Source organism: Melozone crissalis, unplaced genomic scaffold (assembly GCF_028551555.1).
Source record: "Melozone crissalis strain CALT ecotype California unplaced genomic scaffold, PUWL_Pcris_2 ptg000026l_1, whole genome shotgun sequence".
NCBI lineage: Eukaryota > Metazoa > Chordata > Aves > Passeriformes > Passerellidae > Melozone > Melozone crissalis.
In genome coordinates this window covers 850,927-877,347 of record NW_026535804.1, presented here as the reverse complement: position 1 = coordinate 877,347, position 26,421 = coordinate 850,927, and the positions used below count along the sequence as shown (strand labels likewise).

Below are 26,421 nucleotides of genomic sequence, written 5' to 3'. Positions count from 1 at the left end.
TTAGGGGCCAAGGAGCTACAAAGCGATCAGGGAAATTACACTTGTTTGGGAGCAAAGCGTAAATATTAGAGCGACAATAATAACAATAACTGCCTGCCGGGAGCCACAGAGCTTTAGGGTAGAGGATTAAATGTCATGTGCAAATGTTGTCATCTGCGCTGGCAGAGAGACATCAGCCCGGGAAGAGCCAGCGGTGCCTTTTTCCCTAATTCCCTTGCAACCGGTCCTTCTCCCCTTTCTCCTCGGCGTTTCTGTGACCCTCCAATCCAAGCAACGCGAACCGAGTTATGGATCAGCATCCCTGCGCAATCCCTCACCCTCCCCTTCCCTCTCTCATGGCAAAGACGCGACCGGCTGATCATTTTCCCGTCCCCGAGCCGGCCCTTCGGAGCTGCGGGAATTCGGGAATGCCCCGGGCTGACTCCGCGGCGGCTCGGCTGCGGATAAACCTCTGCTAACGGCTCTGGGACAGCGGGGCCGCTGCTCCCTGCGCTGCGGGACCGGCGCGGGGGTGGCGGAGAGTCCCCGGGATGGGGAGCGGGGAGAGCCGGGCAGTACCGGAGCGGCCGCCGGGCCGGCGCCGTGAGCGGGACAAGCGGCCTCGGCCCCGGTTCGGTTCCGGTTCAGCCCCGGTTCGGCCCCGGTTCAGCCCCGGTTCGGCCCCGGTTCAGCCCCAGTTCAGCCTCGGTTCGGCCCCGGTTCAGCCCCGGTTCAGCCCCAGTTCAGCCTCGGTTCGGCCCCAGTTCAGCCCCGGTTCGGCCCCGGTTCAGCCCCGGTTCAGCCCCAGTTCAGCCTCGGTTCGGCCCCGGTTCAGCCCCGGTTCAGCCCCGCCGGAGGTGACGGCAGCGGCGGGGCCGTGCCGAAGCCGGGCCAGGGGAACAGGAGCGGGACCCGCGGCCTCCCCTCGGTGTCTCCGCCCGGCTCCGGCCGCCGCTGCCCCCGAGCGAAGTTTGGGGGGTTCGAAGCGAGCAGCCCGGGCCGCCCGCCGTGCCCGTGTTTAAAAGATTGCGGAGATATTTTCACACCTCAATCTGCCGCCCCCCTCTCCCCTCCAGCCCCCATCGCCTTGATTTAGCCCTTGGTAATTAATTTGGCATTTCAGAATAGCTACTGGGCTGGATAATGGCCTCATTCATCTCCCCAGCCTAATCTGAACAGAATCTGGAAGAAAAGCTTTCAGAAAGACAGAAACTGCCATTCGGCAACTGCTCAAAAGAACTGTCACTCCAGGGGAATAAATCGCTCCTGATTATTTCAACCCGGGTCTTCTCTGCCTTTCCAGCCGCTCCCGGTCCCGCCGGGGAACGGCCCCCCGAGAGCCGGGGAGCAGAGGAGCCGCTCTGCTCTCCCCCTCCCTTCCCCGAGCCCGGGCGGTGCAGGGGGAGGTGGGCGAGCAGCAGCGCATTGTTCCCGGCGAGGAGGACGAGCTCCGGCGCCCGAAGCCATTTGACTTTTAAAACGGGCTCCGAGCGCCGGGGCCGCCTTTCCCGCCGTTCCCGGTGCGGCTGGAATCAAATCCTTCCCGGTTCTGCGGCCGCGGGGCTTCTCCCGGGCCAAACGGGGACGCTCCGCTCTGCCCCGGCCCTGACGCTCAGCCCCCGGGCGCGCACCTGGGGCCGGGGCCGGGGGACAGGGGATGATGCCCCGGTGCGGTCTCAGCGCTGTTTCGTTCCCGGTGTAGGCGCCGCATATGTTCCGGTGCTGGTCCCAGCAGTGTTCCGGCCCCGGTGCTGGTACCGGAGATGTTTCGGCATCTCACCGGGGCTGACTTGGACGAGGATCCGTCGCCTCCCGAGGCAGGAAAGGGCCGGGGCTGGCTGGCGCTTTGTGACAGGAGAATCAAATTCGAGCTGGGGGGCGATCCCCGGAGGGCACAGCCTGGTTCCCCGAGCATCCCCCGTTCCATCCTCCCGGGACAGCCCCGGGCACCGGCCCCGAAGGGCCCGGCAGAGTCGGGCCCGGGCCTGCCGAGCTGCGCCTCGGTCCTCGCCGAGCTGCTTACGTGCATTTAATAGCTCGAGGGCGAGGTAATTAGAGAAGAAAGCCTCAGTAAATCACGTTAATGACCGCAAGAGCCATTACAAACCCCGGGGGTTGTGAAACGACGAATAAACCCAGCGAGAAGGGCAGGACGGAGGCGAGAGCCGCAGCCCCGGGAGCGCCGGCGGGCAGCGCGGAGCCCCGCGCTCGGCAGCGCAGGAAGGTTGTTAAATTAACACCCTGCTAATGGGATTAGGCAGCACCTCGGCTTTGCGGGGCAGTTCCGCGGGGGCAGCTTTCCTTACATTCACCCCAAGTTTTTCTGTGAGGCGGGGAAGGACCGTGCGGGCTTTGAGGGGCGGCTGGGCGGCCTTTAGAAACCCTCCGGATTTTAAAGAAACGCTGAGATTTCAGCCCTGCCCTGCACCCTGGGGGCACTCCCGGGCCGCGGCCGGGCCGGCGAGAGGGTCCGGGAGAGTCCGGAGCAGCCGGGGCCAAATCCGCACCTTTCCCCGAGGGCCCCGGCAGCGGCACCTGCTGCGTGCCCAGCGGGCCCCGCGAGTCCCTCCGGGCACAGGAGCTGTCCTCTGTCCCTGTCCCTCCCGGCACGGCCCGGACACGGCCGGACAGGGAACACGCGGCGGCCGCTGCTCCCGGACGCGCGGGGCCTAAGGAAAAACGCCGGCCGAGTAAAGCGGGGGATCGCAAACGCCGAGAGAGATGCTGATGGGGGGCACCTGCAGGGTCTGTGGCCCGAACTTGGGGCTCCGGGCAGGGGATTCCCATCCCCGGTGTCTCCCAGCTCCCGCACGGCCGGAGATGTCCCGGGGCTTCCCCAGGCCCCTATCCCGGCCTGGCTCCCAAGGCCCGGGATAATCCCAAATTATCCCCTCCCTCCTTGAGGTGCCCTCCCAGAGCTGGACGGGAGCACACACCTCCCATCCCAATTCTGTGAACAGGCCCCCATTCAGGAGTGGGATTAAAGCTTTCTCCGGGGCTGGGGGATCCCGGGACTGTCCGTGAGTGTCCAGGGTGTGCCGGACTGCGGCTGAGTCCCTGGGTGGCTCGGGGGGGACCAGAGGGACCGGAGCTCCCCCTGCCCCGGCCCATCCCCATCCCCATCCCCATCCCCATCCCCATTCCCATCCCCATCCCCATCCCTATCCCCGCACTCCTCTCCTCTTCCCCCGGCGATGGAGGCGCCGGGAGCGGGACGGAGGGGCCGTTTCCCGGGAAGAGTTAACAAATCCCGGGGTCGGCGGGGCTGGGGGGGCGGCTGGGGGGGTCCGGGGGGAGCGGTGGGGGCAGGGAGTCTGCGGAGCTCCGCTGCCCTGCAGGGAAGGCGGTTGCATTGCCAAAGACGCCCCGCTGGGCTAGCAGGCCCGGGAGCAGATTAATCAGGCACTAATTCAATTTACAACAACCACTTTTATTCAGCTCGGTGGCAAGGAATTCAAAGCGAGAGAGGGGCGGGCGGAGGGGAGGGGGCGGAGGCCGGCCGGGGCTCGCCTCTGCCCGGGCAGCCCCCGGCCCCTCGGGCCGCCCCGCCGCCGCTCTCCGGGGAGGGACCCGCGCCGCCGTGCCAGGCCCGGCCGCTTGAGTGACACGGCGTGGGCAGCGCTCCGAGAGAGGGCACCTCCGTTGGAAAAATAAAAGTGCCCTTTTAATCAAAGAGGGAGGGAAGGGGGGCGAGCAGTGCGGCCGGGAGCCGGGAGCCGAGGCGGGGAAGCTCCGCTCCCTCCCGGGGCTCTCTCCGGGGTGTCGGTACCGTTCCCCGGGCTGCGCCTCCGGCCGGGATCGCAGCGGAGCCCCAGCGGGGCCGGGGGCAGCGGCCGTCGGGGGCGGCCCCTCAGCAACGGGGGTCCAGGTGGGTGGGAAGGGCAGAGCGGGGCTGGGCACGGCCCGGTGCGGGACAAGTGCCGCCCTTTAACCCCTTCCTTGCCTTAACGGGAGAGCCGACAAACTGCAGAGCGAGGTGGGGGGCGGCAAGAGGCGCCGCGCAGCCCCTCGTGTCCGGTCTGTCCCGGGGCTGTGACAGAGAGACTGCTCCTCTTCCCCGAGACCAGCCCCCTAAAACACCTGCCGGCGGGTCGCCAGGCCCAGCAGTTCCCGTGCTCTGTTCCCCCGTTAAACTGTCCCGGCACCGGCTTTCCTGTCCCAGGGCTGCGGGAGCCCACTCGGGTCGGTTCCCTTCCGATCCAACTCAGGGACCAGTCCCCGTCTGGCCCGGTGGGACACGTCCCCGTCCCGATCCCCCCGGCGTCCCCAGAGGTGGGCGTGGGGCTCCTCCGGGCCGCTTCCCCCCTTCCCGCCCCCGGAGCATCCCCAGCTGCAGGGCGCGGGCGGCCCCGGCTCCCCCAGCCCCGTTGGGGGCACGGGGGACAGGGGCAGAGCAGGGACCCTCGCCCGGCTCCTCGGGGCGGCTCGGGAGCTCCGCGCCCATCGCCGCGATGTCGAGGCGGGCTCCGTCCCACTCCCATCCCCCCCGCCCTCCCCGAGGCCTGTGCGCGTCTCTGGCTGAGCCGCCAGTGGATGTCGTTGTTCTGTTCCTTGAGCGCGATGTCACTCCTTTAGCATGACCTCAAACGCGGCGGGGGCTGGGACCGCCAGTCATTCTCCGTGCGAGGGCCGGGGCGGGAGGCAGGCGGGACCCAGCCCCGCCGCCAGCCCCACTTTTGTGGTGCCGCCGCCGTCGCGGTCTCCCCTTTCTCCGCGGGGCTGGCCGCGGGGCGGGCGATGCTCCGGGCTCCCTGAGCCGCCGCACCGCGTCCCCGGCCGAGGTGCCCCGCGGAGCGGAGCGGCGCGGTCAGGCGGCGGCTCCCGGCGCGCCCCGTGTCCCCCGGCCCCGCCGTCCCCGCGCCGCGCGGAGGTCGCGCAGGATGCCGCGGAGGGGAGCGGAGGCGCCGCTGGCCCTGCTGCTGGCGGCGGCGTGGCTGGCGCAGCCCCTGCGCGGCGGCTACCACGGCGTGAGCATGTTCGCAGTGCAGAGCGCCCAGCCCGACCCCTGCTACGACGAGCACGGGCTGCCCCGCCGCTGCATCCCCGACTTCGTCAACTCGGCCTTCGGCAAGGAGGTGAAGGTGTCCAGCACCTGCGGGAAGCCGCCGTCGCGGTACTGCGTGGTGACGGAGAAGGGCGAGGAGCAGGTCCGCACCTGCCACCTCTGCAACGCCTCCGACCCCAAGCGCGCCCACCCGCCCTCCTTCCTCACCGACCTCAACAACCCGCACAACCTGACCTGCTGGCAGTCCGACAGCTACGTCCAGTATCCCCACAACGTCACCCTCACCCTGTCCCTCGGCAAGAAATTCGAGGTGACCTACGTCAGCCTGCAGTTCTGCTCGCCGCGCCCCGAGTCCATGGCCATCCACAAGTCCATGGACTACGGCAAGACCTGGGTGCCTTTCCAGTTCTACTCCACGCAGTGCCGCAAGATGTACAACAAGCCGAGCCGCGCCGCCATCACGAAGCAGAACGAGCAGGAGGCGGTGTGCACCGACTCGCACACCGACGTGCGGCCCCTCTCCGGCGGCCTCATCGCCTTCAGCACCCTGGACGGCCGCCCCACCGCCCACGACTTCGACAACTCGCCCGTGCTGCAGGACTGGGTGACGGCCACCGACATCAGGGTGACCTTCAGCCGCCTGCACACCTTCGGCGACGAGAGCGAGGACGACTCCGAGCTGGCCCGCGACTCCTACTTCTACGCCGTGTCCGACCTGCAGGTCGGCGGGCGCTGCAAGTGCAACGGGCACGCGTCGCGCTGCGTCCGGGACCGCGACGACAGCTTGGTGTGCGACTGCAAGCACAACACGGCCGGCCCCGAGTGCGACCGCTGCAAGCCCTTCCACTACGACCGGCCCTGGCAGCGAGCGACGGCCCGGGAGGCCAACGAATGCGTGGGTGAGTCCCGGCCGCGGGCGCGGACACGGCGGGAGGAGGACGGGCCCGGGACGCGGAGGTCCCCGGAGGGGAGGCAAAGGGAGGGCAGAGCGAAGGAGCCGCGAGGGACGGCCGAGAAAGGCACGGGGACATCCAGGGACGCGCCGAGCAGCGCGGGGACAAGCAGGGACACTGAGAACGGGAGAGGAGGAGGACGCTGAGGTACCGGGGAGCGTAAGGGTGAGGACGGGACACCGAGGGACCTCGGAGCGCAGAGCGGGGATGTGAAGGCGCTCGGGAGCACAGGGGATGGGGCACTGAGGTGCCCGGCAGCTCAAGGCAGGGGACACTGAGGTACTCGGGAGCCCGCTGGTGACAACAGCGAGGGACCTCCAGGTGCGAAACGGCGGGCACGGGGAGCCTGGGACCGCCGGGCAGGGCACAGCAATTTGGGGTAGGGGATACCGAGAGCCGCGGGACCGCGGGACGGGGACACCGGAGGCAGCCGGCGGCGCAGGACGGGGTTAGCGGGGTGACTCCGATGAGCAGAGCTAGGGGAAGCTCGGAAACGCGAGGCAGGAAAAAGCAAGGAGCTCAGGAGAGGGGATAAGGAGCCTTCAGGATTCCGGGAAAACGCCGTTCATGTCTGCAAGAGCGGGAAATGGCCCTGGCTGGCCGGGCAGGGGCTCCCGTCCCGCACAGGTCCCGGCCGGGGGGCCCGCAGAGTGCGGCTCGGCTCCGGCCCGGGGATCCCGGGGCTCGCAGCAGCCCCGCTCTCCTCCCCGGGACAGGGCTCGGAGCCGCCCCAAGCCCGAGAGGCTGCGCGCCCGGGCGGGACCGGGACCGGCACCGGGACGGGCTCTGGCCCCTTCCGGAGAGCGAAGGCGGCCGGGAGCAGGGCAGGGAAGCCGGGCAAAGCCCGCAGCTCCGGTCCCGGCATCCCCGGGAGGTGCGGGCGGCCCTGGGAGGCGGCGGCGGGGACTTGAAGGAGCCCCAGGGCCAAATGAGAAGCGGGCAGCAGCCGGTTCGTTCCGTCTGGAGCGAGAAACGCGCGCCGTGCTGGCTGTCCCGGGCGGAACGGAGTGTCCCTCGCCTCTGCCGAGGTGCACAAGGGTTAAGGGCTTGGGCAGTTCTCCCCCGTGAGTCCCGCACATCCCGCCGAACGTTCCCTCCGATCTTCCACCGCCGCTTGCCGGCGGGATCCCCGAGCGCTGCCGCTCCTCTCCTCGCGGTTTCGGGGCCGGTGCTCAGCCGTGTGCCCGTGGGGACCCGGCCCCGTGTCAGGATGGCCGGACTGGGCTCCGCTGCCCGCACCGGGACCCCCCGGCCCCGCGGAGCGCAGCCCCGGCCCCGCCGCCACCGCCGCCTTGTTTACACGGAAAACACGGCCCCGGCTTCCAAAATATTTGCAGCTTCGAATATAGGAAAAATCCCTCGCCGAGCGGCCGGGGTTGGCCGCCTTTTTTCCTTTTTTATTTTTTTCCTTTTATTTTGTTTTCTTTTTCATTTTTAATTTTTGCCCCAAATCACAATCAGATGTGTGCCTTGCAGAGAGCGCAATTTCTTCCCCGGCGTCTTCAGCAGGAAGGCACGGCCAAGCCGGGTTATTTGGCAGGGAGAGGGGCCCGGTGGCACCGGGCACACGCGGTGGCGTCTCCGGGATCCCGGCAGCCTCGGGGCGATGCTCGGATCCCCTCGGGACGGGGGAAGCGGCCGGGAAATGCCGCGTCCCGATGCCTGAGGCTGCCGGGGTCAGCTCCGGGTTCGCTTTTCCGCCGTCCCGCGGATCCCGCTGCCCGGCAGCGCTCGGGTTCGGAGCTCCGCGTCTCGCTCCCATCCCAGCGCTTTGTCCTGCCCAGCAGCGAGGCCGGGGACAGGAGGGGTCCGGCTCTCCCAGCCACAGCCCCGCTCCGTGCCTGCAGAGTCACCGCTATCAGCGATGCCGTACATTTCAGTGCGGTCTCGAGGTGCTATCGGACCCCCGGTCTCCTCTGCAGGATTCCCAAACTCTCCTGAAAACGCTTCTGTTCAGTAATTGTGCTGGCGCCGTGCTCCTACCATCCTTCTCCCTTCCAATGTACTTCCAATAAAAGGGAAGCGAGTTCCCAGTTTCCAGTAAAATATGTCACTTTTATGCCAGGCTTTGCATTTCAGACCATGTGCGCTCCTGGCCGCGTCAGACTTCTGCAAACGAAAATCGCTCTGTTTTTTCCTTTTCCATCGGCTTTGCTGGGAAGAGAATGTTTTGCAAGGACGAAGCTACCGTAAAACAATTTTCCGCAGCCCAGTCCCGCCGCTCCTTCCCCGGGGCCGCACCTATCAGTCTGTAAAACCAGGCACGGCCAAAACCCCGCGCTGCCCTGCCAAGCCCACATCGCCTGGAATAATCCCCCCAGATAAAGATCACAATAACCCCATTCAATTCCCACCCACTCGCTCATGACCGTCGGCCCATCCTGGTTTCTGTCCCAAATCCCGAGAGAAAGTCAGGCCCCGGGTCAGGAGCCGCCTGCGGGGCAGAGCCGGGAACGAGCGGGAGCTGCAGCCGGAGCCGCTCGCTGCGGCTCCTTCCAGAGCTCCGGGCACCAGGGCGGCCGTGCTGAGCGAAAGGGGCATCAGCCAGATCAGCTGAGCTCGCATCGAGGAGTGGGAGAACTGGTTGCGTTTTTTGTTTTGGTTTATTTTGTTTTGGTTTTTTTTTTTCACTGAATTTGCTTTTTTCCTTTCTGGAAAATCGTTGGGAGTTTTCTTTTTCTATTAGTCTAAAGAGAAAAATGATAGAATGTGTCCGCTTTGCTTAAAAATTTGGGAGTTTTCTTTAGCAAGCCGGTTCCCCCTGCCAAAACTGAATCTTTGTTCCTATTCATTCTTATTTGGGGCTGAGAAAGAAATGCTCTGGAGTTTCTGACAGAAAGTCAAAATTTCCCATGGGAACACTTTTTGCCAGCCAGATCGAATTTTTCCTTAGAGCTCCTTGCGAGACCCCAGCACTGCACGTGGAGAGGACAAGGCTTGTCCCAAGGGGATGTTCTCCAGGGATCCTGCAGAGCTTTCGCAGCCTCAGGTTCCCATCAGCTTTACCTGGCAAGTAACTGCTCCACGCAGCTCTTGGCCTTGCAGTCTGGCTCTGGCGGGGCGCCTGCGAGGGCTCCAGGGAGGGCTCGGCTTGGAGAAGAGCTCGGAGGTCTGTTCTCCATCCTGCCTCTCCCCAGCGCCGCTGGGTTGCCTCTTTGCTCAGCGCTGGTCCGGCCCAAGCCCCTTTCTCCAGCCCAGCCCGTCCTGATGCAGCTTCCAGCTCCCCCAGGAGAGGAATCGCAGTTGGGAAAGGTCTGAGGTGAAATGCTGTCAGAGCTCAGCAGCTGGTGAGTTCGTGTGGACGCAGGAAGACGCAGGCAGGGTCATTGATCAGATTTAACATCACTAAAATACAACGCGCACCATTCCGGAAATAAACCCCACTAGAACACAACGTGCACAATTCCTTCAGAACCCCGGTGTGGGTCAGAGTGCTGGGAATGAGCGGGACCAGCACCCTCCCTTCGCTTTGCACCTTTGCCTCTGCCTGGATGAGGCCCTGCCGGCCCAGCCCGGGCTGATCCCGCTGACAGGCGCTTGGAGAGCTCCAGACTCCATTCCAGGGCAGGCTCTGCAGCCCCAGCCCGTTCCCCCCGGAGCCAGGGATGCTCCGGCGCCTGCAGGTGTTCCTGACGTCAGCCTGGCCGCAGGTGCCGGGCCCCGCTCGGCTTTGGCCCTCGAGAGCGTTTAACAAAGCCGGGAGCGAGCGCAGAGGGAGAAAGGAAACGCATTGTGCTCCCAGATAGGGGATTTGGCACGGGCAGCGCCGGAGCCTGGCGCTGGGCAGGCTCTGCCGCGCTGCCCGAGGGTTCCCAGGCTGGGATGTGTCCCGTGTCACAGCGATTTCCCAGCGAGTTCTTGTTCGGCGGAAAGGAAACTTCACCTCCGACAAGGAGCTGACCAGGAGCTCTGACAGGAGCGCCCACCAAACGCTCCCAGTGCAAAACTTCCTTCGGCCAAACCTGGGCCCTCGGCAGCTCCGTGCTGCTCCAGGGAGGCATTTGCAGGGCAGTGCTTGCTGAAATAGCAAACGGGCCCCTCCACCCTCACCACAGCCAGGAAATCAGATCCTCCCACACAGCCCTGCTCCCTCAGAGGGACGGGAGGGGTTTCATGCAGGGAGTTCCTGGTGTCCCTTTTGAAATTCAGGTTATCCCTTTCCTTTACCGTGCATTAATCACCTCCACCTCCAAAGCTCTCTCGGTTCCTGTCCTGTCTGTGACCATTTTCCCCAGGCTGGCACAGTGGGGTACTGGGGAGCCTCATGAGAGGATTCCTTCCCGTTCTCCTTGGCCTCCAAGTGGAAGAAGGAGTCAAGCTGGTGGTGGCTTTGTCTCTGTCCCTGCAGGAATCACTTGTGAGCCAGTGCCTGTCTGCAGGGTCCAGGCATCCCCGAGTGGGCAGAGCAGGGAGCCAGGGCCAGGCCTGGGCCACCAGGGGCTCCCAGGGGCTCCCAGTGGCCAGGAAGGGCTCACACCCAGCCAGGAGGGGCTGGGCTGGTGGGAGATGTCCTTTCCGCCTGCTCCTCTCCCCGGTGGTTCAGGGCTTTGCCAATGGTTTATCCTGAGGGGCACAGAGGGACAGAGGGACAGAGGGACAGACGGACAGAGACTGGCTGCAGCACTGGGAAGGGGAGTGTGCATGGGGCTGGCAGGGCTGGCAGGGACCTGGTGACACAGGGGCACATCCACTGATTCCTCAGTTCCCTGGTGGGATGGGAGTCGGGCAGAGGAACAAAGTGGCTTTGCAGTCCTTCTGTGAGGAGAAAAGGAGTCTGGGTGTCCCCATGCCCACCCTGCTCATGGCCACAGCTGCTCCAGAGGGATGGGGAAGGTTGCAAACATCCATCCCTTCCTGCTTGGAGACAGCCACACTCCCAGCCTGGGCAGAGAGGCTCTGGGCAAGACCCCAGGCTGCTCCTGCAGGGTCCCCAGGGTGCCATAGAGGATCCCCAGGGTCCCACAGAGGATCCCCACAGTGTAACCTCCTTTGTCCACCCAAGGCAGATTCTGGTGCCTGGATCTGGCAGCAAACTCAGCTCTGGCTGTGGCTGGGTGAAGCCAGGGTTCTCAGCTGGTTCTCGGGGTTCTCAGGTGCATTTTGGAGTTGCTCTGTGCTGGTGTTGCCTGTTGCCTGTTGATGATAACAGCAATGCCCATCATGTCTGATGTCAGGTTTGCCTTGGGCCTCAATTTCCCCACGTCTAGGGAGCAAAGGGGGGCTCTGTAAAACCCTTTGGGTCTGGGTTCAGAAGGACACGAAGCATTACTGCAGCACCATTTTACTCAGGAAACTGCAGCTGGGGCAGCTCCACCAGCAGCTGGAGCAGACCCTGTGGGGGCTGCACTCCATCCAAGGAGCCCCAGGCCCTTTCCAGCCCCTCCTGGTGCAGTTCCCATGGACTGTGCTGCATGGAGAAGCACAGAGCAGGGCTGGCTGTGTTGCTGAGCAGATGGGTGCTGTAGCCATAGAAATTCGGGCCCAGGAGCTGCTGAGGCTCCCATTGTAGCCTCCCAAGGGAGCCTCGCATGGGCAGAGCTTTCTCACAGGCTTTTATTCTCAGGAAGCTTAAAGTTAAACTGATTTCCAACAGAAAGGTTTTTACACCAACAAACAAACAAACAAAAAAGCGCAGTTAAGGCTAAAACAAAACGAGGCTTGGCACTCCGGGTTGGACACTTGCCTTCCCTTGAGCTTGTCCACGGCTAATCTCTGCCCTCCTCTTTCTGGGCCAAATCTTGTCATCCTTATTCAGCCTCTGCTGTCCTCGCCTCGCAAACCCCCTGTGCCTGCCCGGGGGGACGTGCGGCTCTCCAGGGATGGAGCAAAAAGCACCCGAGGGCTCTGGAATCCCCCCTGCCTGTAAAAGCACTCCCAGGATTCTGGGATTTCTGTCTGGGAGCAGGTGGGAACACGAATTTGTCTCTATATTCTTAATTTATCTCCCCTTCACGCTCAGGGATGGGAGATGGATTTTTGTGGCCACGGAGGTGTGATGCCTTTTTGGCCCTTGGTCTCTCCTGCCTCCCTTTTGTGACATCCAGCTTTTTGGCAGTGGTTTTGGAGGCCCTTGTGCTTTTTATGGGACTGCAGGATTTCGTTCCAGGGAGTTCCTGGTGTCTCTTATTAAATTTAGGTGATTCCATTTCTCTACCCTGATTGATCACCCACCCCAAGCGCCTTCACAGCTCCCATCCTGTCTGTGACCCTTCTGTGGTAGGGCTGTGCAAGCAGAGTTTTATTGAGGAATTCCTGGAGGATTTCAGGGCTCTGTGTTGAGTTTTTCCCCACCGGTTTTATCCAGGGCAGAGGAGATCGTGGGTGAGGATGGCTGGAGCAGCCTGGGTGCCTGCCTGGCATCTCAGGGGCTGTGGGGCATTGGGCCACTTGTTGCTGTCAAACAGCAAAAAAAAAAAAAAAACCCAGAACAGCCCCAGAACCCATCTAATGCAACATCCTCCTTTTCCTGGAGAGCTGTGGCACAGGAGCCCAGGCAGGGCTGCATCCCCAGCACAGGGGGCTTCACAGGATGCTTTAACAGCACGTTCATGGTGGCACCGAACAGATCCCCCCGTTTTTGAGGAGAGCAGGGAGAGGATTCGCTGCAGGATCAGCCGGTGCCGAGGGCTCAGGGCCGGGGCTGGGCGGTGGCACAGCCACATCTGCTCCGTGCCCAGGGCGCCTCGGGAGCCGCGGCTGCCGCTTGGCCTCTGCCGCTGCGAGCAGCAGGGAGCGTTTGCTTGGCATGGGCCGAGCTCCCGTGCCGAGCGGCCCTGCCAGATCCCCGCTGCTCCGCACGGAGCGGGCACGGCCCGGGCTGGCACGGAGCGGGCACGGCTCAGGCTGGCACGGAGCGGGCACGGCCCGGGCTAGCACACACAGAGCGGGCACGGCCCGGGCTAGCACGGAGCGGGCACGGCCCGGGCTAGCACACACAGAGCGGGCACGGCCCGGGCTAGCACGGAGCGGGCACGGCTCGGGCTGGCACGGAGCGGGCTGGCACGGCTTGGGGTGGCACGGTTCGGGCTGGCTCTGCTGCCCGGCGGGACGGGGAGACGGGGACAGGCGCCGTGTCTGAGCAGGGATCAGGGACAGGGACGGGACAGGGGATACGGACACGGCAGGGGACAGGGACAGGGATGGGACAGGGAGGGCACAGGAACGGGGACAGGGACAGAAACACGGACACAGACAGGAACACGGATACGGACAGGGACAGGGACACGGACAGGGACACGCCGGACCCACAGCCGGGGCAATCCCGGCTCTGCCCGCGCAGACTCATCGCTGCTGACCACGCTCCAAAGAGCCCGGAGAGCCGGGACGGGGCTGGCTGGAGTGACAGGCCGGCTTTTAAAAAGATATCAGTGTAATGGATTGCGTTTATGAGGGGATTAGGATGCCCTGGGGACTGATAAGGAGACGGGGAGGCTTTTCCTGCTCTCAGCCAGGGCAGCGCGGAGCTCTGGGAGGGAACGGAACGGGGACTCCGCTCCCGATCCAGCGCGGGCAGCAGCAGACGGACCTGGTGGCACGGAGGGGCTCAACCCCACAGGGTGAGAGTTTGATTTGGGCTCAGCAGAAACCAGGGAATCAATGGTGGGGACGGGAAAATCCCGTACTCTTTTGGGAGGTACCAAATAAACATTCTGACCCGGGAGAGCACGGGAATGGAGGAGACACAGCTCTGCTGGGAGATGAGTTTATGGGAGTGTTTTGAGCACCGCTGGTTTCAGTGCAGACTGGAGTTTAAAAAGTGATGGAGGGATGTGGGCACAGAGATTGTTTTGTTCTGGGGCTCAGCTGGCGCAGGGGGCACTGACAGCACAAACTGGGCACAGAGCTGCTGCCCACAACGGGCACAGAGCTGCTGCCCACAACGGGCACCTCCTGCACCGCTGGGATGGCAGAGGGCAGAGGAAGGAACAGGCAGGGAAAGAGCCTGAGTTCATGTCCCACACACAGCTCTGAGACTGTGGAAGAAACCTTTCTGGGCAGAAATTTCCACAGGCAGAAATTTTCCTTTCAAAGCGTCTCGTGAGTGACGGGAGGGCTGAAAATCGTGTCTGCATCCCTCACCTGGACACAGGGCTGGAGAGCAGGGAGGGAGCAAACCTTGATTTCACTCTCTCCTGGAAGTACAGGGGTTTTCTGAAGTGTTCCACAGAAGGGCTGGAAGGGGCCTCTGGCTTTGCCCAACTCTGTTGTCACCCAGGCTGTGGTTGCTGGTGGAGAAGGGTCCCCTCAGGCTGAGACAGGACTTTGGGGGCGCTGCACTGGCAATCCCAGCCCCCAGGCCGAGTCCTGCTCCCCTGGGGACGGAGGGGCTGCTAATGGATGAGCCCAGCAGCCCTTGGCCTCTTCTGCCAAAAATAACCAGCAAAAAGGATTGTGTGGGCAGGTGAGTGGGAATTCCAGCTCAGGCAGGGGGGAGCAGCCTTGGGAACCTCTGCTTGAGGATCAAAGCTGCTGCATCTCCCGTTTGGGGAGAGGACGGAGAGCCCAGACCTAGACCCAGTACCCCAAATTTCCCCTGGGAAAGGGCAAAAATGCCATGAGGGGCAGGAACAGGCAGTGCATGACACAGGCTGGGAGCAGCCCTGCTCTGTGGGACTGTTTCACAGCAGATTTATCTTTTCAGATGTGCTGGGGTGGGAAACTCTCTGAGCCAGCGAGAAATAGGCCTGGATTTGTTGATGGCACCTCATGGAGAGGGGCCAGCGCTCCCAGGTTGTCATGGCACGGGGGAAGGAGGGAAGGGAGGGTCCTCCCCGTGTCCCAGGTGGGAATTGGAGGCGGAGCACGGCAGGAACGCAGCTGGCTCGGCCGGCCCCGCTCCGGGCTCGCTGCCACGTCCGCGCGGGGTCAGTGCGGCTCCGTGCGGGTCCGTGCGGGTCCGTGCGGGGTCCGTGCGGGGTCCGTGCGCTCCCAGCCCAGCTGCTCCCCCCGAGCCGAGCCCATCCTCGCAGCCGCTGCGCTCCGAGCTCGGGCCCGGCACGGAAAGATGGATGAGGCGTCCACGTCACCCTCCCTGCGGTATTTGGGGGCCATCCATCACCCCGATCCCTGCCAGGCTGCGCGGGGTGGGTCACTGCGAGCCGTGCTTAGCTTTGACCGAGGCAGCAATCTTCATTGGAATTACCATTAATTATCCTAGGGGAACAATTAACGCCCCTTAATGGCAGCTCTGTGGGGATTTAGGGTGCAGGCTCAGGCAGCCAGAGCGCACTGGATGAGGAGAGAAAGGACAGCATGTCTGATAGGAAAAGGGAGTTTAACACTCACGGGGGACTGTCCCAGCACTGGCTTTGCTCTCACAGCCCAAAAGGACTTCTAGGCCTCCTTCAGGGTCTAGAGTGTAATTCCTGCCTGGTCAGGAGATGCTCTGGGGAGAGCTGAGCCCTGCGTGCAGGGAGGGGAGCAGAGGGAGGGAGGGGCAGTGCAGGCAGGTGAGACCTAAATCCCCTGTCCGCAGCCTCCTCTTTACGAAAACCTTCCCCGGAGGGCTGGCCCTGCTCTTCCTGCCCGCTGGCTGCCCCAGCAGGGAGCGATGCCCGAGCAGAAGGAGCAGTTCCAGCAGAAGCGAGCCCGGGGAGCGCCGCAGAGGCACCAGGACGCTGGAAATGGAGCGGGGAGAGGGAAGGTAAAGGACGGGAAAGGCCATGGACAGGAGGAAAATGTCTGGGTGTGAAAATCTGGGTTTGTGGTGCACGAGAGCCCCGAAAAGCGTCCTCGGGGTGGGTAAAGCCGCTCCCTCCTGGCGCTGCCTGTTGTTTCCCGCCCCATCTGATACGCAGCACAGAATCAGCCCCGCGTTCTGCCTGCCTCCATCGGCGCGGCCCGTCCCGAGCCGCGGCTGCTCACGGGCTCATCCTCCCCCCTGTGCGAGAGGGAGTCAGTTCTGGTTAATGTTGGAGATCGGAACGTGATTACCGAGAGCCTCATGAAATTAAATCCCTTCTCTTCAAAGCGGCCGGGCAGGGAGCGGGGGAGGGAGGGGAGCGTCCCTCCGGCAGCGGCGGTGGCCGGGCGGATATTGAGAGCAGCCCGGTGGCCACGATCGGGCTCTGACAGAGGCACGGCACATACAAACAGCAGCTTGTGTTTGCACACAAAGGCTCCGTGCCCCGCCATCCCCGGCCCGGGCTCTGCACCCTCGGCTCTCGGGCACAAAGTCCCGGGAGGGTTGGAGGGAAGGGCGGCTGAATATTCAGGGATGAATTGAAGTGTGCAAAGAGCCTTTGGGAAGCTCGCGGTGCAACGCCTTGGATCAGCTGCCCGCCGGGGCTGGAACGCAACCGCTGCGCTTGAAAGGGCGACTTTCACGCTGAAGCAAAACGGGACAAAGGAAGATAAATGAAACGGGCTCCCGGCAGGGTTTGGTTTGTTTGTTTTTGTAACTCGGCTAATATTCCCGCATTGTTCAGCCCAGCGGCCCAGTGTCTGTCCTTCACACGCTGCTCGTAAATCGGGTCTGGGCGGGCGGCGCAGGCAGCGGGCGGTGCGGGAGGGACCAGCGGGACGGGAACGGGACCAGCAGGGACAGGGACAGGACCAGCGGGACAGGAACGGGACCAGCGGCACAGGGATGTGATCAGCGGGACAGGGACGGGACCAGCGGGACAGGGATGTGACCAGCGGGACAGGGATGTGACCAGCGGGACAGGAACGGGACCAGCGGGACAGGGATGTGATCAGCGGGACAGGGATGGGATCAGCTGGACAGGGACGGGACCAGCGGGACAGGGATGGGACCAGCGGGACAGGGACAGGGACAGGATGCACGGACAGGGGCGGGACGAGCGGGACAGGGACAGAGCTCTGCCAGGGGGGTCTGTGCACCACCAGAGCCCTGCTCTCAGTTCATTCCTCAGCTGAGCGGGGCATGTCCTGGTGACCTTTCACGGAGCAGGCAGCAAATCTGCCGGGATTTGTCCAAAAGTGGGGACACCCCGAGCAAACGGTGGGGACACCCCAGCAAACGGTGGTTACCAGCGCTGATGTGTTAGCCCTCTCCATCCCATTCCATCCTATCCCATCCCATCCCATCCCATCCCTCATTCCCGCCGTGCCGGGGATGGATCCCTGCAGAGCTCAGAGCCTGCCCAGGGCTGATCCCGTGGGATGGATCCCGACGTGAATTCGGGATTAAGGATCACGGGGTGGACACAGAGAGGTTGATACAGGCGCTCGTTTTATTGCAAGGATTAGAAGACCCCCGGTGTAAGCCTCTTGAAAATTCCTTTTCCCTCCGGATTTTAGGCAAAGCAGGTTTAACGCCGCAACATTTCTCTAGTGTGAGCTGGGTAAGCAAAATTTAATATTCAGCTGCATGATAGTTTAGCTCAAATCAAAGAGCAAGAGCAGCGTCGCCTTTAAAACATTTGAATAACATTTAATATCCTCTGTAGAATTTACTTTTCACAAGCCTCTGCAAAACCACCAAATGCTCACAGAAATTTGGCAAACTGACTTCTGCACAAATCCAACCTCCCAGATGAGCTGTTTCTTAGTCTCCACAAAGTTTCACCCAATCAACAACAACAAAAAAATTCCAACAAAACCCCAGACAGCGCCTCACGTGCTGGGGGCACCAAAGAAATCCCCCGGTTTGGGTGACCAATGAATGTCCCCAGCAATGAAAAGCGAACAATTTGTCGGCAGCCCCTGCACTTGAAAACGAATGATCCAAATTATTCAGCGAGTCTCCCTGGATAGTGAATCCATTGAAAGGGGATCGAGACGGAGTCATAAATTATTCATTACCCCGAAGAGAATGAAATGCATATAATCATAACAATAATAATAACAACAACAATCGTTACACTAATAATAGCAACCAGAGCCCGGGCAGCTCTGCCCGGAGAGCCAGGGAGCCATGAAACCTCCCAGACTTTATTTTCCATTTATCCCAGCCCCTGTTTAGAGCGGCTGCGTTAAATAAAGGAATGTAAAGTGGGTGGACATTTGGAATAAATGTATTTATCGCCGATAATTGGACTCGCTTGCCTTGGCTGGGGGTGATGGACTTTGTGCTCCGGTCCTTGGCAGGGAGCAGCTCCATGAACTCCCACCCATCCCTGTAATCGCTCCATGGAAGTGATTGCTCCGTGTCCCGGCTGCTTTTAAGGAGCCTTTGGCAGTGGCTGCAGCGAGGCACGTCCTGTCCCCGTGTCCTGGAAAATTTATCGGTGTCCTCGGGCTGAAAGGGAATGGGAAGTGCTGGCCTGAGACACATCCCTGGGCTCTGACTGCTCCTGGCTTCGATGGGACCTGGATTGCGGAGCCATTGAGCGGCCAGGGCCTTGTCACCCACTTGTCACCCAGCCCGAATTCCCTGCTGTCGCTGTCCCGGCAGGGTCCGGAGCCTTTCAGCCCCCGGCAATTCCCGGCGATTCCGCTGCCCTCAGGAGCCGAGGTTCCCTTTGGGCATCCTTGGCTCGGGAGCTCCTTCCAGCAGCCCGCGGGGGATTTTCTGCCCGGAGAGCTCTCTGCTGGGCCATACTGAACGTTCGAACGCATTTCCATGCCTGCACGGCGGTGGAAGGAGCCCGGCTACCCCTCCGGCATGCAAATGAACCCGGGCCGTTCGCAGCGCGGGGGCTCGGCCGTGGCACCGGGCCATCCCCGAGTTTCCCACAGGTCACAGGGAGGGCTCGGAGGGGCCCGAGGGTCCTTCCTGAGGCTGCCTCGGAGCTTCCTCCACCTGCTGCTCTCCAGAAGGAGCGGGGAGGGCTCCTGCTGTTCCCTGCACGCCGGGGAAAATGGCATTTTTAAAGCCGGGGAGCAGCAGGCTGGGACGGGAAGGGTTAAAGCGCTGGTGGGTCCGGCTCCAGCAGCGTTGAGGCTGCAGAGGGGTCTCAGAACCCACGGGACTGGGTTTGGGGAGGTCAGTGCTGCAGAACAGCACCCCCAGGGCTGGGCTGGGGTGCTCAGTGCTGCAGAGGGGGCTCAGAACTCACAGGGCTGGGCTGGGGTGCTCAGTGCTGCAGAGGGGGCTCAGAACTCACAGGGCTGGGCTGGGGTGCTCAGTGCTGCAGAGGGGGCTCAGAACTCACAGGGCTGGGCTGGGGGGCTCAGCACCCACAGGGCTGGGTTTGGGGGGCTCAGCACCCTCAGGGCTGGGCTGGGGGCTCAGTGCTGCAGAGGGGGCTCAGAACTCACAGGGCTGGGCTGGAGAGTTCAGCACAGCAGCCCCTGGAGGCAGTTTGGACCCCAGTGCTGCAATAGCCTCACAGAGCTGGGTTTTCTTTGGTTTTTGTTTGGTTGCCGAGTTAATCTGCAGCTCAGGCTGAGCCTGCCTCGGTGGGGAAGGGGTGCGAGGATGGGGGAGATGAGGCAGGGCAGGGTCGGGGGCTGGGGCTGAGCCTGGTGCCACCAGCCGGGCTCGGGGACACGCGGGACATGCGGCGCCCTCCCCGTGGCACGGCAGGAGGGCTGAGCCCGCACATCCTCTGCTGCCGGGCAGCTGCGACGCAGGGAGCAGAAGAAAGAGTTCCTGCTGGCATTTTTGTTGGAAGTCGCCTGAGTATTAAGTGGAACACGGTTTTCATTACCAGCTCCGCTTTGGTGCAATAAATCACGAACTAGAAACACACTTCTGGCCTGGATTCTGCCCTCAGCTCTGAGTGGCAGTAACCAGAGGCAAAATCCAGCCTGGGCTTCAGCCTTGCAGCCCATATGGTCACCTTTTGGAATTCATTTTTTCTGGTAATTTCTGTGTAATTACACAGCACTGAAGGCTGCTTCCTCTCCCGGGCAATGAATGGCTCCGACCTCGTGCCAAAGGTGCACTTGGCCCCCCAAAACCCGTGAGGAGAGACCAGCCCAGCCTCCAGGAGACAATCGGGACCCTCGGCAAGGGGACCCCCGACACCCCCGGAGTGCTGGGAGGGGATGGGGGCACCGAGCAGCAATGTAGCACAGAGCCAGCCCTTCCTCTGGGCTGTTCAGAGAGCTCGGAGCGTTTGTGCGGGCTCCAGCTGCTGCTGGAATATCTGGGAGGTCATCCCGCCGAGCAGGAACCTGTAATTGCAGCGGATGCTCTCCGACCCGCGGGGGAGCAGCGCCGCTCATCCCCCGGGCAGCAATCTAATTTATATCTCATAAGACAGTTTTATTTTCGGGATTACCGACGGGTTCCGTGCCAGAGAGCCCCCCGGGCTCCGGCGGCTGCCGCAGCAGGGGGAGTGCGGCGTTGGGAAGGAGCCTCCTCGTGCTGGGTTATGGGGCCGTAAAATTATCCCTGCTAGGAGCCGGCCGCCCTTCCAGAGGAGCCATTAAAGGGAAAACAAAGGCAGCCCCTGGCCCCCCTCGCGGCTTCTGCTCCAGCGCCGAGCGTGGACAGGAGGAGAGCGGTAGAGGGTTTGGTGGAGCCGGGCTCTGTGCTGGAGCCAGGCTCAGATGGGGTTTGTTGGAACCAGGCTCTATGTGCTCGGATGCTGCTGCTGCTGTTTGATCCTTTCCGAACGAACGGCTCCAGCTCCGAGAGACAGGGGGAGAGCCGGGGAGGGTTTGTTGGAGCCGGGCTGGGTGCTGGAGCCAGGCTCCGATGGGCTTTGCTGTAGCCGAGCTCTGTGTGCTCCGCTGGGGTGTGTTGGAGCCCAGCTCTGTGTGCTCGGATGCTGCTGCTGCTGTTTGATCCTTTCTGAGCAATCGGCTCCAGCTCCGAGGGACGGTGAGAGCGAGAGGAAGAGGAGGAGAAGCCATTTCTCATTGCCTCAGCGCTGCTCTCCGCGGGCGGGGATGGAGCCCTGCATCCTCTGGGTGTTCGGATGGAGGAGCGGCCCACCCCGGGGTGGATGCTGGGGAGGCAGCCGCAGCCTCTAAACAGCTCCCCAGGCTCCCAGCCTCCTGAGAGTTTAATTTTTGGGAAGCTTTAACATCCCCAGCTTAGCAAGCTCTGAAAGAAAGGTCAGCTAATCCCTCAGAGCGTCTGAATGAATTCAGGCCCAGGAGTGAGATTACTGAGCAGGGGAGGGGAGGCCAGGGAACTGCATGGATACAGGGACCCTTCCCAGGGGCAGGCCTGGCTTGCTGAAGAAATGAGAAATGCATCTTTTATTGCAGTTCTCAGCCCCTGGCAGGAGGGAGGGGTGGGCAAAGCCCCCAGCTCCCACCCAGCAGCACAGGGTGGTGGAGGGGGGCCCTGAGAGAGACCTGAGGGTCACCTGAACTCCTGCTGCTGGGGAGGGATCTGTGTGAGGAGGGGTTTTGGCTCAGCCATGGGCACAGCATCCAGATGTGTTCTAGAGACACCTGTACTGCTGTGAAATCCAAATTTGAGTTCCACGAGAACCTGGACTCTGGGTAAATGCCCAAATTTCCGTGAGGAAAGCCTGAAGCCAGTCCCCAAGGTGGCTTTCCCTGGCACGATCAGGGCGGGGCAGGAAGGGGCCCTGCGGGCTCTGGGATGTGCTGGAGCCGCCAGACAGGAGCAGCCTTCCCTCGTGTGACACCTGTGACAGCAGCAGGGACAGCCCGGTGCCACCAGACGCAGCTTGGGAGCAGCCTGGGGGCATCAGTGAGAGGAGAAGGACCGGCTCACACAGACAGAGAGGTGCAGGACATCCACGAGCTGCAGGGCTGGAAGCAGCCCCGTGTGCCTTTTGGAGAGATGCTTTTCACTCACTTTGTGTGGGGGTTTCGAGCACCACACCTGGTGTGACATGAGTGCCTGTCCTGGGGAAACTGAGGCAATGAGCAAGGCAGCGGCCACCAGAGAGGCTCCCTGTCCTAATTCCCTCCCTTTGCCCAGCCCGGCACTGGTTTTACTCCAATTGTTTTACTGGAGGAAAGAGAGGAGGCAGATCCTCGCTGTGCTGGGGAGCCTTTACCTGTGGGCTTTGGGGGATTCTCACTTGGCTCGGCCTGATTCAGGCTGGGCTGGTTTCAGGAGTACCCGAACATCTCCTCTGGCTCGGCTGGCCTGAACAGGGACAAAACCAGCGGTGCCCTGGCCTGGCAGGACCTGCAGAGGGCTGTGCCAGCGCTGAGGAGCAGGGCACAGCGCTGTCATTGGCAGGGTGACAGGGTCCATCCCGTGTCCCAGCCCTGGCTGAGCCCCCCTGAGCCTCCCCAGCCGCCCCCTCCTCAGCCCTGCCCCTCCAGACGCTGCCCTCGGCCATTCAGCCTCTCTCCGGATCATTAAACATATTGAGCAACACCAGTCCTGTGACTGGTTAATTAGTAAAGACCTGACTAATTAGTTAATCGTGTTTACCGAGCGCTTTGAGAGCGCTCAGTGTCATTATTCGGCGTTCTGAGTGGCCGCGGGTGCCCCTCCCGTGCAGGGCTCCTTTGTCTGTGCTCCCCCGGCCCGGGGCTGGGATGGGAGCTCGGCCCTTCTCCCCCGGTCACAGGGGTCCCAAACAGCCTCTGGGGGTTGGAAAAGCCCCTCACAGATTTCCCTGCACCCTGGCACACTGAGCTGCTCTCCCAAAGCTGTCCCTGGAGCAGGCAGCGCTGGCTCTGTGTGCTCCCCTCATCCCTCATCCCCCTAAGGGAAGATCAGCCACATCCAGCCCTGTTCTCCCTCCCCAGTCCCAAGTTCCAAATCCCAAATCCAGCCCCCAGCGCTCGGAGCTGGGAGCCTCCTGTTCTTTATGAGAGAGATCAGATTCGCAGCAGAAAGCAAGGCAGGTCATTCCAGGAGAGGAGAGGAGAGGAGAGGAGAGGAGAGGAGAGGAGAGGAGAGGAGAGGAGAGGAGAGGAGAGGAGAGGAGAGGAGAGGAGAGGAGAGGAGAGGAGAGGAGAGGAGAGGAGAGGAGAGGAGAGGAGAGGAGAGGAGAGGAGAGGAGAGGAGAGGAGAGGATCTCATCTGCCCACAGGAATGGGAATGGGATTTGTTAGTCAGGGAGGGTCTTGGCATCCCTGAAGAATCACCAAGTCTGATCTCCTTGGGACTGTCTTAATTCATAAAAATGTCATCAGCTCCTTAAGCACCCTCATAAAGAGCCCCAGTCCCCCCCTATCACTGTGGGATCTGCAGGGGAGGCTGCCATCACCAGCTGCAGAGGACAGCCAGCTCCAGGGAGCACCTCCAGGAGAGGGGAAATCTGCCTCTGGAGCTGACCCAGAGCTATGAAAGCCACCCAGGGCTGCCACAGGAGCAGAGTTTGGAATATTTCAGTCCCTGGGAGTTGGTTGGGGTGCACATGGCCAGTGACAGTGACTCTGCTACTGCCTTCACCCTGCTGTCCTGGGCTGCAGCTGGGAGATCCTGGTTCTGCTCTTCCAGAATTCCTCAGAGGTGAGGTCAGGGCCTGCCACGCCCAGGTGACACTCACCTGAGTGGGGATGATGCTGCAGGACCGCGGAGATGCTGGCTGGGAAAGAGGGGGGAGGAGTTTCCATTTGCACCCCAAATTTCCTCCTGGAAATCCTCCCTGCCCTTGGGGCTGCCAGCGAGGGCAGAGCAGCCCGAAAGGGACACCGAGCAGAATGTCAGTGACAACGGGGCTGGAGCCCACCTCAGGCTCAGGAACTGTTCCTGGCACTGGCCATGCTGGTGCAGAGAAGGCACCTGTGGGTGCAGGGTCCTGCTTCCAATGTGAGCATCACCAGATTGCCTGGGGGGTGCTTGAGTGGGGTTTCTCTGTCATTTGGGGTTTCTCTGTAATTTGGGGGTTTCTCTGTAATTTAGGGGATCTGAACCACAGATGGGATCCTTGCAGTTCATTTTAGGCATATATCAGTGGTAAGAGTGGTTTGGTGGCTCTCACTTCCACAGGTCACACATCCAGGACATCTCCAGTGGTTTATATGGATTAACTGCTACGGGAGAAGGGCTTAGAGGAGGGTGGGACCGTTTGGAGTCTGGGAATTCGATTCCCAGCTGTGCTGCATTGGTGTCCCCATGTGTAAAGGTCAGAAGGGCGAGGGCTGTGGCCCCAGCCTGTTGTCACCCCCAGGAGGGAGCCCAGGGGTTACTGGTGCCTGCAGGAAGGGCAGCAGCACCAGAGCTCAGTTTGGTTCCTTGCACAAGACAAACTTTCCTCCTTGTCCGACCTCCTCCCCACCATCCTCCTGTCAGAAGCTGTTTCTTTGCTCCTCCTGCAGGCAGGGAGCACCAGGAGCCCTTCCCCATCCTCCCATGGCTGGGCTGAGGGAAACTCCTTTCCTGCCAAGTGCCCCTGGGACAGGCAGGACCCGAGCCCTGCTCTCAGCCTGGAGGCTGGCAGGGTGGCACGGTGTCCCTTGGTGTCCCTCGGTGTCCCTGGGTGCCAGAGCTGTCCCTGTGCCCCAGCATTCCCAGGCAGGAGGAGAGGAGAGGCTGCTCCATGAGATAGGAGCAAGGCAGGGAGGGAAGGAGGCAAACAGGGCTGCACCTGGGGGATGTCAGGGTTGGTTTTGCAGCCCCACACGGGCAGTGACAGCAGCTCCGTGGGGGCGAGAGCAGGCGCAGCAGGGCAGATTTATGGCCGTGGGTCACGCCCGGGCTGAGCCAAACCTCCTGCCTAGCATCAGTTTCATGGACAAGATGAAGTGCAGAGCCTGCAGTGCGGGCGCCCTGCGAGAGGGGAAACGCTGGAGAGCGGGAGCAGGGGGTTCTGTGAGGGGCCATGCTGCTCCTCCCTGTTCTGCTCGGGGCTCTCCTTCCCAGCCTGGGCTTGGGGTGCAGAGAGCAGCACTGAGCAGCCCCAGCAGCTGCTGGGTCTGGTCCCACAGCCCCAGAGAGCTCGCGGGCTGGGAGCCGTGAGCAGAGCAGCTGGAGGCTGCAGGAAGCAGCAGGCAAGGGCTCCCCTCTTTTAAAACAAAATAAAATTCACAGCAATTCCCAGCCCTGCAGAAGGGAGCAAGGCCAGGCAGGGAACTGAAACCTCGGAGACAATTCCAAATCCGAATTCATCCCCCTTTGAGCACGGGGCAGCCAGGCCAGGGAGATGCTGTGGGATTGTCACAGTACCACAGGACACCAGGGCCAGGCCAGGGCTTCCCTTCCTGGCCAGACACCCAGACTAAAACTCTTGTAAACTCAGAACCTCATGGAAAAGATGAAGCGAAATTCCTGGAGGCTCCCGGCTCTGCCTGAGATCGGCGTGGGACAGACCTTTGTCCCAGATGTGGTGAGATTGTCACTTCATCACCGTCTGGTACTGAAAGCTGCGTTTCAGCTGGGCTTTGACGGGTAATTGATGGATGATGCAATGGCTGTTGTGCCTGCAGCGTCTCCACATTGTCCTCTTTGGCAATGCCTTTTGATGTCCCTCTTCAAAGGACACATCCTGCCCTTTCCCTGCCAAGGGTGACCAGGAAAGCCTTGGCAAACACCAGGAAAGTGCCTGTGGTGTTGAGGCTGCTGCTCCTTCATCCCATCCCGAGGCAGGCGAGGTGAATTTTATTCCTGACACCTTTGCTCCACTGGGGCAGATTCCAGGTGAACTGGGGGGGTCAGTGCAGTTCTTTGCCAGGGGATGCTGGGTACGCACACAATGCCCTGGGCAAACAAAGGGCACGGCTCAGTTTGTTGTTGCCAAACAGCGCGTTTGCCGCTCAGCAGAGCCCGGAGCGGGGTTGCCGTTCAGCAGAGGGAAGCCGTGTCAAAGCAGGATCTAAAGGCAGATTACAGGAATTCCCGGGGCGGCATTGAGCTGCCCCAGCCCGGCATTGACATTCACTGTGCCGCCCGCTGCCCCGGGCTGTCCGTGCTGCAGCCCCGGTGCTGTCTCACAGTCAGTGACACGCTGCCCTTTCACGCACACACACCAGGGCTCCCCAGGAGCCTTTCCCGAGCATTCTGATGCCGCAGCTTGTCAGGGATGCCCGGAAAGGGCCGGGCTGTGCCGCGGGGTGCCCGGGCTCCGGCAGAGCTGGGTTCAGCACAAGAATAACCCAGCCAGCAGGTGGGACACGGCAACCCCTAATCCCAAATCATTTTTCTTGCCGGCATCCGTTTTGTGTTGGGAATGGTGATGGTTGTGGGCAGCAGCCCCTGGGGGAGCGATATTATTCCCCTCCTTTTGTGCCCGGGCCGTGTTTGAATTGGGAAACAAAGCTGAGCAGCTTGTGCCTCCTGTTGGAAGCCTTCCTATCCCGCTGGGGATCCGGGACCTTTTCATCTCAGCCCTGCACTCCAGAGGCTTCTGCCTCTCCCCATCTTTAAGTCTTTAGTAAATATCAGAAAAGAGAAAATAAAGGCGATCCCCCGGGCTCGGCAACGTTACCTTCCCTGCATGAAACAGAGGGGGGGAAAGGAAAACAGATATTTATCCTCATTTTAGCATTTTTCATGTGGAGCGTGAAGAGAGTAAATAATGCTTAGTCTGATTTTGCAAGCTGGGGACACTGTGGAGCAGGGTGGATTTTACTCTTTGTGCGAGTGCCCAGATTTTGGGGGGATCCAGACCCTGAGCCACAGAAAGGGAACAAAGCACTGGCAGGCAAATGCCAGCTCAGATGGATGCCCAGTGCCATGGATTCCGGAGCCAGGGGCAGGACAGGCAGAGCTCAGCCCCCCAGAGCCATCTGGGCACAGCCCAGCTG

General features: G+C 62.0%; 1 protein-coding gene across 1 annotated transcript in view; it reads left to right on the top strand.

Annotated features, from left to right (window-relative positions):
- Positions 1 to 4,859: 4,859 nt before the first annotated feature.
- Positions 4,860 to 26,421, top strand: part of NTN1 (netrin 1) — a 75,509-nt gene continuing 53,947 nt past the window's right edge. Inside the window, exon 1 of the mRNA XM_054278834.1 lies at positions 4,860 to 5,883. Within this exon, the coding sequence (XP_054134809.1) occupies positions 4,860 to 5,883 (1,024 nt within the window). The remainder of the gene's footprint in view (positions 5,884 to 26,421) is intronic.